General features: G+C 33.8%; 1 protein-coding gene across 39 annotated transcripts in view; it reads left to right on the top strand.

The window, feature by feature from the left end:
• The window catches only part of daam1b (dishevelled associated activator of morphogenesis 1b), a 186,042-nt gene that overhangs the window by 117,730 nt on the left and 55,779 nt on the right, over nucleotides 1–12,533 (top strand). For all 39 annotated transcript variants that reach the window (XR_015517748.1, XR_015517746.1, XR_015517747.1 and 36 more), the window contains 7 exon segments: nucleotides 3,444–3,777; nucleotides 5,355–5,465; nucleotides 5,838–5,941; nucleotides 6,058–6,124; nucleotides 6,761–6,878; nucleotides 11,163–11,301; nucleotides 11,477–11,535. Coding sequence is in view for 5 of the 39 variants with exons in the window: in XM_087297240.1 (XP_087153366.1) it covers nucleotides 3,444–3,777; nucleotides 5,355–5,465; nucleotides 5,838–5,941; nucleotides 6,058–6,124; nucleotides 6,761–6,878; nucleotides 11,163–11,301; nucleotides 11,477–11,535 (932 nt within the window). In the remaining 34 variants the exon portion in view is untranslated.

Below are 12,533 nucleotides of genomic sequence, written 5' to 3'. Positions count from 1 at the left end.
CATGATGAGTTTACCAGTTATTTAATAACTCTTTCATTTAGAAAGCTGGACTGCATGATTGACTTTCTTTCAGTAATGTAAGTTGAGCTAATTGTGAATTCAGGTTTTTGTAGAATTAGGCAACACAAATAGGTTAACATACTCTGTCTTCATTAAATATGAAGTCCTCAAAACCTTAAAACATGAATATAAAACATTATATGAGTGTATTTTATTAAGTAATATTAATGAATTCATACAGTTTTAAATATAGTTTGTTTGCACTATATAGTTTGAGTTTTATTAAAGTAATAAATAGTAAATACTAAAAGATAATACTAAGTTAATACTTTTAGAATGTTATGAAATATTTATTTCAGGAATATTTAATTATTTTATGCTTTGATTTTAAGAAAGAACCCTGTAAAGATGTATTATAGCCTCCCTCCAAAGATATTCTGCAGCACAGTTAGAAAAATGTATTTTATTGTGCAACAATATTTATATTAATTGTATTTTTCGTGGGGCAACACAGTGGCTCAGTGGTTGGCGGTTTCCGGCTGGGTCAGTTGGTATCTTTGTGTTAAGTTTGCATGTTATCCCCATGTTTGCGTGGGTTTCTCTGGGTGTTCCGGTGTCCCCCACAGTCCTAAGACATGCGGTACAGATGAATTGGATAAAGTAAATTGGCTGTAGTGTATGAGTGTGTGTGCGCGCGAATGAGTGTGTATGGGTGTTTCCCAATACTGGGTTGCGGTTGGAAGGGAATCTGCTGCATAAAACATATGCTAGATAAGTTGGCTGTTCATTCCTCTGGGGTGACCCCTGTTGAATAAAGGGACTAAGCAAAAGGAAAATAAATGAATGAATGTTTTTTTTGGTATTTAAAAAATTTGCTGATAATCACAAGAGACTTCAAAATCTCGATCAGTGTTGCCAGATAAAGCTGCCTGAGTCCAGCCCAAGAACTACCCAAAACCCGCTGAAAACCAAAAGGCACCGTCCAACAATCTATAGACAATAATAACCTGTTGAGAGGCCGAGGAGTGGGGGGGGGTTGTGTCTCGTTGTGAGCTTCTGTATGTGAATGGGCTATAGCATTTTTTTGGGAGATCATAACAGGTTTATAAGTGAAGACCGGGGCTGGCGGGCACGCCGTTGCAAAACCGGCCACATTTTCACTACCCGTCTGTCATTTTTTACCCGCAAAAACAAATTCAAAACCGGGTAACCGTCTGGCAACTCTAATCTCGATACCAATGATATGATAGTTTTAATACATTTGAAGTCTTGTTAACATTTTTAACATCAAGTATAGTTCACCTTTATTATCCAAAATAATCCAATTCAAATTTACCGAATCAAAAACTAAAGCCCATTTTTATTTAAAGATTTATTCCACATTTTATTGAACACGTCATTGATTTGTCCATTGGTAAGGGGCTCACTCTATTATTAATTATATGCTTTGCTTGCCTTATGGTGTGTGCTTTGGGACTCATAATGCAAATGATACTGCTTTCATCAAGAACAGATGTGTTTGATGATCAGTGTGTGCCGTTCTGGGTGTTTGATCCCAGGTCACAGGTCATCACCGCTGACCCTAAAACACTCCAGCCATCTTTGTGTGCCTAATGACATCACAACAATCCATTCACAGTTCTGGACAGTTGCATTTAAGTCAAGTGCTTAATAGGGGCCACAAATCAAGGCACGCTTCTGTGTTATGTTATTTTGCATTCATCACCTCAACGTGGAGTTGATTATTATCACATTGACAGGCTGTTTTACTCCAGACACATTGAGTTACACATTGAGTTATGCTTCTCGTGTTGCAAATCTAATGTGGGTTTGAGTGCAGAGCATGTTATGTGGCAATCCTGTTTCGGCACATACTGTTGCCTGTTCACTCTTGATATTAATTATAGTGGAAAGAAAAGTAGACTCAACATTTAAAATATATTTATATTTTTATATTTAAAAGTTATGAAAGTCTTTTAATTTATAATGCATATCAGCATTTTAATATATTCAAATATTGTTCTTTATGACCGCTTATTTTATTTGTAAATAAATAACTGAATTTTAATTGAAATGTAAATTAAATTCCTAAATGAATTCCACAAAATAACTTTTAACTTTTTAATTTTATTTAATTTTATTTTATTTTATTTAATTGATTTAAATAATTTTTTTAATTGTGTCTTTAGCTGTATGTTTAGCAATCATATATGCACTTTTTCAGTTCCATTACTGAACAATTTTCTGTCTTTTGAATATTTTCTAAACCCTTTTAATACACTTTTTAAAAAATATTAGTTTGCTTTATAAGAGTTAAGAGTAAAAAAAAATTTACATTCTAGGATAAAAAACAGACTTTTGAAAAAATAAAAAATAAAAATATATGTAAATGGGTTATGTATATATGTATATATATTTTTTAAAATATATTAAGTTTTTTTGGTTTCAAAACCTGTCTTTACAATGATACCTAGTGGTCATTTTTATTTATTGCACTGTAACAGCTTCAGAAAAGAAACAGTTAAGCAAATTGAGGTATTAAACCCAGCATTGTTACTATTTTTACCATTACAAAAATAATGGTATAGTAATGGCATATCCGCAGCTGTATCCTATCTAGACCTCACCATAAAACAGCAACATTATTAAAATACACAACATCATATCTATAATAACATTATATCATAATTTCAGAGTATTTTTACTAGTCAGGACTCAAACCCAAAGCCATTTGCAGCACAGTAACTATGTGCACACACACGGTTCACTAGGCTATATGAGACAGAGTTTTATTCTGACCCTTTCAGTCAAACGCAGATTCGCCAGGTCTCGGAAAACTTCTGAAATGATCTACGATTTAAATGACTGTAGTCACGTGACCAGCTGTTTCTAAACACTTTATTCACATGACCTGTGTGTTCCAAATCACCTTAGTCACATGACCTGGGTGTTTTGGATCATGCTTCGATGCAGTGTTTCAAAACACTTGCGCTTCAGGATCTCAACATTGTTGAAACACCATTTTCACATCAGCCATCCCTACCGTTGCCTGCCTGACCATTTTCTGTTTAATAAACTGCACGTACAACTCAGTTGTACCCCAACTCTATCTGTTGCATTCATAAGTTGTTCGAATAGCTCTGTTTCACAATATGTAATACATGCGTATTCTAGAAAATATGGTAATTGTAGATTATAAAACATGAATTATAAACATTCTTAAACTTAAAAACAAGCTTTTGAAAACATAACAAACTGAAAACACTGAAAATGTCTGGGATAATAAATAAATGCACAATACATTACATAAAAGCTAAAATTATGAAAATATGCATTGCATGAAATGACACCATTAAACAAAGTATTTTTCTCCTATCATGCCTTACAGCAGGTAATATAAGTGCAAAAGGTCTTCAACTAATGAATTGATTGTTTCTTCTCAGGTTTGTGACACGGTTCATCGATCTGGATGGCCTGACATGCATCCTGAACTTCCTGAAGAGCATGGACTACGAGACCACCGAGTCTCAGATCCACACGTCTCTCATCGGCTGCATCAAAGCGCTGATGAACAACTCTCAGGGCCGCGCTCACGTCCTGTCCCACACAGAGAGCATCAACATCATCGCCCAGAGCCTCGCCACCGACAACATCAAGACCAAAGTGGCCGTGCTGGAGATCATGGGCGCGGTGTGTCTGGTACCCGGCGGACACAAGAAGATCCTCGAGGCCATGCTGCACTACCAGAAGTTCGCCTGCGAGCGCACACGATTTCAGGTGTGTATGATTTTCAATAAAAACATCCAGAGAGTCTGATGCTGGGGGCTGTTTTTTTTTTGTTCATGACTCACTCAGTTAGCTAGTCAGCTAGTTGTCCTATCAAGTAAAGCTGAAAAAAAAGTTGAGTACATGAGAAAAAACAAAAAGAAATAAGGATTATGTTTGTGTTTTTTTGTTCACTCAACTTCAGGCATTCCGGTTCTGCAGACAAAAAATGTTCATTTGGCACAACTTAAAAAGTTTTGTTACAGAGTAGTTCACCCCTCCAGAAAACTAATAATCTTATGTTAACCCAACTAAATGTTTTTGTATTAATGACAAATAATTTAGGCCAGTGCACCTGATGTTTTCAAAAGTTGAGTGTACAAGATAAAGCGAAAGGAATTAAGGATTTTTTTTTTGTTTTTTTTTGTTTTGTACTGACTTGTACTGTATTTTCAACAGTATGATTTGAGATTGTTTGGTTCATTGAAGCTCATCCTGGAGTTCTTGTCATGGTAACATGTCTTAAATGTTTCTTTCACACTGAACATTATGGTACAGTTTAGTACAGACCAATATGATTTGTTGCAGGTCACCCTGAGGCTTTTGTTATCTTTTGCTAATATTAACTTTTTACCTAGTAATCATGGAGGCATATATCATGTTAGCATAACGATATAATGTGGCAATAAGATCATAACTGTACTGTGCATTACACAGTGGCCATATTCATCGATGTAAACAAAAAAAAAAACAACTTTGACATTATAGCAGACACTGTAAAAAGCTCATTCCCAGCCACTAGACATTACTGACAGGGTAATTGAGTTTCATCAAGTGTCAGAATGTTGTGGGACTACGATACAGGAGTTATTATTATAATGGATTATAGATAGCGCAATTTAGCAGTTTTTTATTTTAGTGTTTTTTAAAAGCATGATGGTAAAACGAATGTGCTTGTTTGTTGTTAAAATTCGTAATAATGACAAAAAAATACTAGTTTGTGCATCTCCGGACTTCCATGTGCAGCCATGCTGCCGTTGTAGCTGTGTATTCTGAGAAATTTTCTTACCCCTTGGTTTCTAGCGTGCTCCTGAAAAATCTTTATTTCAAGAACTATCTAGCCCTTTCCCTTAGCCCTACGCCTTCAAGCTAAAGAGAATTAGGACATTCCTACCCCTTCAAGTGAGTGCGCAAAACGAGGGGTAAGGGGAAGGGCTAGGAATTAGAATTGGGATTGGGCCTTTAACTGAAAGTGAAAGAAACTACATATATATATAAATGTATCATAAATGATCATGAAATTCCTTTAAATCTGTTATATAATCTCACTCACACACTTATGTAAATACACTCAGAAGATACAAAAACTGTCACTTGTTGTAGTTCCTTTTGTAAAAGGTACAATTGTGTTGTTAGGACTGCAATATGGATGTTTTAGGTATAAATAGTTACCTCTGGAAAAGGTAAAGGTAAAAAGGACCACTTTTGTACCTCTTTTTCTGAGAGTGTATGAAAGATTTATTTGGGAAGGAATAAGTCAGTCGCCTAAAGCAATCAAGCTTATGCCATGTTTTCTATTTGTGTGACAGACGTTGCTGAATGATCTGGACAAGAGTACAGGGCGGTACAGGGACGAGGTCAGCCTGAAAACGGCCATCATGTCCTTCATTAATGCTGTGTTAAGCCAAGGAGCTGGTGAAGTAAGACATTTACACTATTTTACTTAATTTAATTAGCACATTTCAATCTCCACTTGATCCAAACCCATTTTTTTTCTTCAGTTGAACAAAAAGATAGATGTTTTGAAGAATGTTAAAAACTTTGAGCCATTAACATCCATAGTGTTAGTTTTATTGACTATGGGTGTCAAAGGCTCCTGGTTTCCAACCTTTTTCAAAATATTTTCTTTAGTGTTCAACTGAAAAAAGAAACTCATGCATGTTTCAAGGGACTTGAGGTTGAGTAAATCTTGAGTATTTTTAGCTAAACTTTTCCTATAAGCAGGTGTTGTGTATAAAAACCCACAGTTCTGATTGGTTTGACCAAGTGTTTTTTTTGTTTGCTTGTTTTAGTCCAGTCTTGAGTTCCGGGTACATTTGCGATACGAGTTCCTCATGTTGGGGATTCAGCCCATCATCGACAAACTTAGGTCACATGAAAACTCCACTTTAGACAGGTAAGCCCCACATCAGGAATTTAGATTTGCTAGAATGTTTAATCATCTAACTGAAGCTGTTTTTGTGTGTGCGTGTGCATGTGCGTGTGTGCGTGAATGTGTGTGTGTATCCTCAGGCATTTGGATTACTTTGAGATGCTGAGAAATGATGATGAGCTCACGTTATCCAGACGCTTTGAGGCTGTAAGTGGATTAAATATATATATATATATATATATATATATATATATATATATATATATATATATATATATATATATATATATATATATATTTATATATATATATATATATATATATTTTTTTTTTTTTTTGCATAATTATTAATTATTATGTAATTATATTACAGCATTTAATTTAATATTTACTGTTATATATAATTATTATTATTATTATTATTATTATTATTATTATTATTATTATCATCATCCTTGCTTGAAGTTATTTGATTATGCATTAAACTGTTGTACATAATTATATATAAAAAACTATGTTATATGTCATATGTATATATGTTATATATTATTCATATCAATAATTAATATATAATATGATAATGCTATCATGAATATTATTTTTGTTATTATCATAGTAATTGAGTAATTTAGTAATTATTTGATTTAATTATTACATTAAATTACTATATTATTATTATTTTTATTATTATTATTATTATGCATTATTATAGATTTAATAGAGTAATTGACACATAATTTGTATACAAAAACTTAAAAAAATTTAATTATGTAAAAACATTTTAATTACATAAGATTATTTACTGAAATGAATTTAAATTGGCCTGTTTACATGCTTTTGCAGATCCACATAGACACGAAGAGTGCGACGCAGGTGTTTGAGCTTGTGAGGAAGAAACTGGCGCACACAGACGCATATCCACACTTCATGTCTGTCCTTCATCACTGCCTGCTCATGCCTCGTAAGTGACCACCTGTTCTTCTCACAACACATCTGTCCTCATCTGTAGCTCTCAAATAGGTCCTATAATTCCCACACTATCCTCTGATGGGAGTTTATTGCTTACACTTTCATAGTTTAGACCTAAAACCAAAAGCGTTGCTGACTTTTTAATTTAAAAATATGTGAATTCGGTCCAGTTTTTTTTTTATTAAGTGGCCTTAATTACTATGTATTTACATTTTAATGAATCATTTGGTACAATGCACTTATTATGTTACATAAATTACATACAGGTTTTTTCATAATACGCATATTTTGAGCATTATCTGCATGTTGACCTATTCTTTGCACCTTAACTCTCCCATAAACCTACCCATAACACCAAACTTGTCCATAACCTTACGCATATCCAACCTTAATAGCACCAATGTTGTATGCATTTGTGCCACTTAAATAAAAGTGGGATTTATCTTTCTCTAGAATTCTTCCTTTAAAATTTCATAAAATTGTGTGTGTGTGTGTGTGTGTGCGTGTGTGTGCGTGTGTGTGTGCGTGTGTGTGTGTGTGTGTGTGTGTGTGTGTGTGTGTGTGTGTGTGTGTATATGTATTGTATGGTAATATATATATTTTTCTCATTTTCAGTAATGGTTTTATGTTTGTGTATTAAAAGAATCATCTCAGTCTTTGCAAGCTGTATAATGGCTTGTCATTTTTATGCCAAAAGTCATGAGGGAAGTGTCAAACAAATCAACACATTTCTCAATGCAAAAGTCTTTCCCCAACTACCATCTGTCATATTGTGAAAAGACTGAGGGAATCCAGAGAAAGCTCAGTCTGTGTAGGGCAAGGCAGGAAACCTCATAAAAAATGTCATGCTGTGGAGTTAAACACAGCCACATGAGTTTAGGGGAACTTCAGAAAACCACAGTCACTTCACACAGCCTGCCACTGCATCACGAAATGACACTTGAGTTCCTTAAGGAAAAAGTAATACATCAGTTCTTGCGATGCCTCTGGTTCTCCAGGCTGACGCTTACTGTATCACAGAAAATATGGAAGAGAACAGAAATGTGTGCTGGCTCAAATTAACTCATATTTCAACTTAACTTTTACACAAAAGTAAACATTCTGTCATCATTTACTCACTTTATGAGTTTCTTTATTCTGTAGAACACTAAAGAAGATTTCATTTCCTTTTGCCATTGTCTTATAAAGTATTTGCTTTTCCTACTAAGGAAGTCAGTGTGTACAGGTACAAAAACGCATACAGGTTAAGAACACCTCGAGAGTGAGTAAATAGTGAGCAGATCTTCATTTTTGAGTTAACTACCACTTTAACTCTGGAAAAAACTTGAGGTTTTAGATGTGCTTGTTTCCACTGAGGTAATATATAGTATAGTACAGTACGATACAGCAAGGGTCACACTTATGCGTTCCTCTACTAGTAGTTTCCTTTCTTGGTATGTGTGGTATACGCCAAAAAGTTGCGATCGTTGTTACTCAGAGCAAATCAGAAAGCCACTGTCTTTTGTGCACTCAGGTTAATTAATGCAAATCTAGACGGTTGACAAATGCTCGTTAATAGAGAAAGAAAGAGGACAAGCGATAAGTCACACGTTTTGAACAACCCTGTAAGAAAGATGACATACAGTACAGCAAATCCTTTTCTGCTTCTTAACATGTAGCTGTTTGTTGCAAGAAGATAAGCTTGTTTGATTGTGGTTCATTTCTGCACCCCCATTATTGAGTTGTAATGGTGCTCTTCAGCTGTGTATTTTAAAAATGGTACTTCCTGTGTTGTTCTTCCCCTGACTTATTGCACTCTTAATTGACAATTCTCTGTAAACCAGTCAACATTCTACAGAGAATTTAGCTCCACCCTTTAGTACTGTACTGTTGTGCTAGGTACATTTATGAATGGCCACAAAAGTGGTACTGTACTATACATTTTGCTTTTTGTTTGAGAGTGGAAAAAATATATAAATGAATACAGTACCATGAGTCAATAAAGTCCAAAAGGATCCTTCAGGCTTTCATGAGTGACAGATGCAAAAGCAAATGTCCTGCAAATATCATGGTATCAGGACGCAGCAAATAAAACAGTTACTGTTAAGATGGAGGCATATATTGAGATATGTACAGAGACATACTGTATAGTGCCTTTAACACATGTCTTTAATGGAAAGTCTGCAGTTATTAAATGGAGTCTGCACTGTGAAAATCCATTAGTTACTTTACTTTAAAAAAGTGAGCAACAAAAAGCAACAAGTTGATTTTTCTTTAAAAATCAGTAGACCCATTGACTTAACTTTTATAATTATGCACATATTTGTTTACTTAAGGCAACAAGTTCACTTACTTTATTTAAGTAAAGACCATTAATCGCTTTTTACAGTGTGCATGCTTCCAACAGCTTGTTTTGCAGACACACACTTAAAAAATTTCATTTCGTCACCTCAGAATTATAAGGTTCTATCTGACATTTTTGTCAAAATTAAGTTATTGACACATTCTTATTAAATGACAACTTATTTACATTATGGGATGTTTTTTATATGTTGTTTACATTTTAAGACTTTTTATTTAAAAAACAAATGTGACACACAGACTGTTTGCTATGGAATGCTAAAATTTTGAGGCTCAATATCTCAAAATCATTCAAAACACAGATAGAACCTTACAATTGCAAGGTGACGATTTGCTGTTTGTTTAATCAACTTATTTAAAAAGAGCTAAAACAACACAGTTCTTGATTTTTTGGAGGACAACTTAATTGTTTTTGTTTAATCCACTTAAATTTGTAAAAAAAAAAAAAAAACTAGTTAAATAAAATGGGTAACACTATAGAATAATAATGGTCTATTAGTTAATGTATTTACTAACCTTAAGAAAGTCTGAATAATCTTGTAAATCATTTATTAATCATAGTTGAACATTAACAAATGCATGATTAAAATCCAAAGATGTGCTAGTTTACATTAGTTAATGCATTATAAGTTAACATGAACTAACATCATTTAACTTAAATTCCAATTACGAAGTCGAATAAATACCATAATAAATGTATTACTAAATGTTTGTTCATGTTAGTAAAAACATTAACAAGCATTAACTAATAGAGCATTATTATAAAGTGTTAACTTAAATTGTTAAATTAATTTCTTCATGTTGTCCCTACACAAAGGGATTGTGTGGAACCTAGAATTTTTGTGAATGCAGTGTGGAGTGAATGTGTTTGACCACCCAGATGTGTGTGTGTGTCCTGTTAAAAATGTGTGGTCATGAAAAGGAGAATCAGACCACCACAAACTGTTAAGAAGAAGATTTCTTATCATGCCAATAATACTTTAAACAATCAGTTTCCAAAATATTCAAACAATTAGACTTATTAAAAAAACAAAACATGCCATTCTTCCAACTTTTTTGAAGTGTCACATTCTGCAAAATTAAAATGGGTTTATATTTACGCAACACTGATTGTAAGCTCAGTGAAAACGTTGGAAGACTTTTCTTTTCTTTCTTTTTTCAGTATAAAAAATCATTAAAGACAATCAACAACTCACATATTCCAGAGTTTACTACTTTTATGAAACATATCAACCTTAATTTCAGAATAAAATGATTTGATATGGAGTCAGGTGTATACTAAGTGAAGTATCCACCTGACTTGGAGTCTGGTGTATACTAAGTGAAGTTTACTTAATTCTGAGAGGATCACGTGCTTATGATTGCTTGCGTCTAGTCCCGCATTATCCAATTTATGATTCACCAATCAGACGATTCCTAAGCCATTACAAATACCCTAAGTTCCATTTAACAGCCATTTTTGTTTTAAAGAATCCCCCCTTCCACCCCTACTCCTCCTATCCTAGATGGGTGGCACGGTGGCCCAGTGGTTAGCACTGTTGCCTCACAGCAAGAACGTCACTGGTACTAGTCCTTACCAAGCCAGCTGACGTTTCTATGCGGAGTTTACTCGTTCTCCCTCTGCTCACTTGGGTTTTCCTCCCACCGCCCAAAAACATGCAACTTAAGTTAGTTGGCTAATCCAAATTGGCAACATAGACATGCACCTAGTAAGTAGTTATCTCTTAAGGGCAATCATTGTGTTCATTAGCTACTACAGCAGGGGAGTTCTAAGGTCTACCTAAGCTCAAACTCCCTTCTCTCCTTGCAAACAGGAGGTATCCCCGGACTCTTGTGTGAACTCTTGAAATATATTTTATTCTATACTGTAGGTATTGTTGTGGTGATTTTCTAGTGTCCTGCATGCAGTAGTGTTATAATGTGCTGTGTGTTTTAGATAAGAGGAGCGGGAACACAGTGCAGTACTGGCTGCTTCTGGACCGTATCGTTCAACAGATGGTCCTGCAGAATGACAAAGGTCACGATCCCGATGCCACGCCGTTAGAAAACTTCAACGTCAAGAATGTGGTTCGAATGTGAGCTCACTGCTTTCTTTTAGACATCTCGCTCGTAATTGTGCTTTTCTTTTGAATCTTTTTAAAGTCTGTGTTTTAATACACTCATTTAGGCCTTTGCTCAACAAAGCAAGATTAGCTGGGGTTGAATTAATGAGGTTTGCTTTGTTTAACCACTTTTCTCACCCTCTTTCAGGCTTGTCAATGAAAATGAGGTGAAACAGTGGAAGGAGCAGGCGGAGAAAATGCGAAAAGGTCAGCATATGTTCTGCACATTGATGTTTCTTTTACAACAGACATTTGTTTTTTGCATTTCGATCTAACGGTGTTTTTTGTGCTTTCACATCATGTAGGAGTTATCCTTCAGATTTAACAGCAGGAGGAAAACTTATTTTTATTAAATTATAGCATAAAACTAATAGAATCAGAATTGTATTTATTTGACTTACAATACATTAGTGTACATCAATAATAATAATAATAATACATTTTATTTGTAATGCGCTTTTCTTATACTCAAAGCGCTACAGGCAAAATACTAGATAACAAGGCAAGTAAAACAGCACAACAATAAAAGATGCAATAAAACAATTAAAATATGAACCATAAGATAGAAAGAAAAAGTTAAACAAAATGATCATCCTAAGTTAAAAGCAATGCTAAAAAGGTGAGTCTTAAGAAGTTTCTTAAAACAGTTCTGAGGCAGCATGCCTAATGCTGATGGGGAATGCTTTCCAAAGCTTAGTTGCACTGTGTGAAAAAGCCCTCCCTCCCATGGTCTTGAGTTTACACCGTGGCTGATGCAATGTAAAGCTCACTCTTTATTTTTATATTTGTTTATTTACATAATTATGAACATTAATCTTTTCATCTATACTTTTTAGCAGCACATACAATCAATATACTCATATTAAGTCATGTATTTTACTTAAATGCATTCATATATTTACTTAAATTAAGTCATGTATTTTACTTAAATGCATTAATATATTTACTTAAATTAAGTCATGTATTTTACTTAAATGCATTAATATATTTACTTAAATTAAGTCATGTATTTTACTTAAATGCATTAATATATTTACTTAAATTTAGTCATGTATTTTACTTATACACAGTAATATATTCACTTATATTAAGTCATGTATTTTACTTAAAGGCATTAATATATTTACTTAAATTTAGTCATGTATTTTACTTATACACAGTAATATATTCACTTATATTAAGTCATGTATTTTACTTAAATGCAT

This window comes from Danio rerio, chromosome 20 (assembly GCF_052040795.2).
Source record: "Danio rerio strain M-AB ecotype USA chromosome 20, GRCz13ab, whole genome shotgun sequence".
In the NCBI taxonomy this organism is placed as follows: domain Eukaryota; kingdom Metazoa; phylum Chordata; class Actinopteri; order Cypriniformes; family Danionidae; genus Danio; species Danio rerio.
Note: the sequence above shows the minus strand (reverse complement) of the source record. Positions and strands in the feature narration are given on the sequence as shown.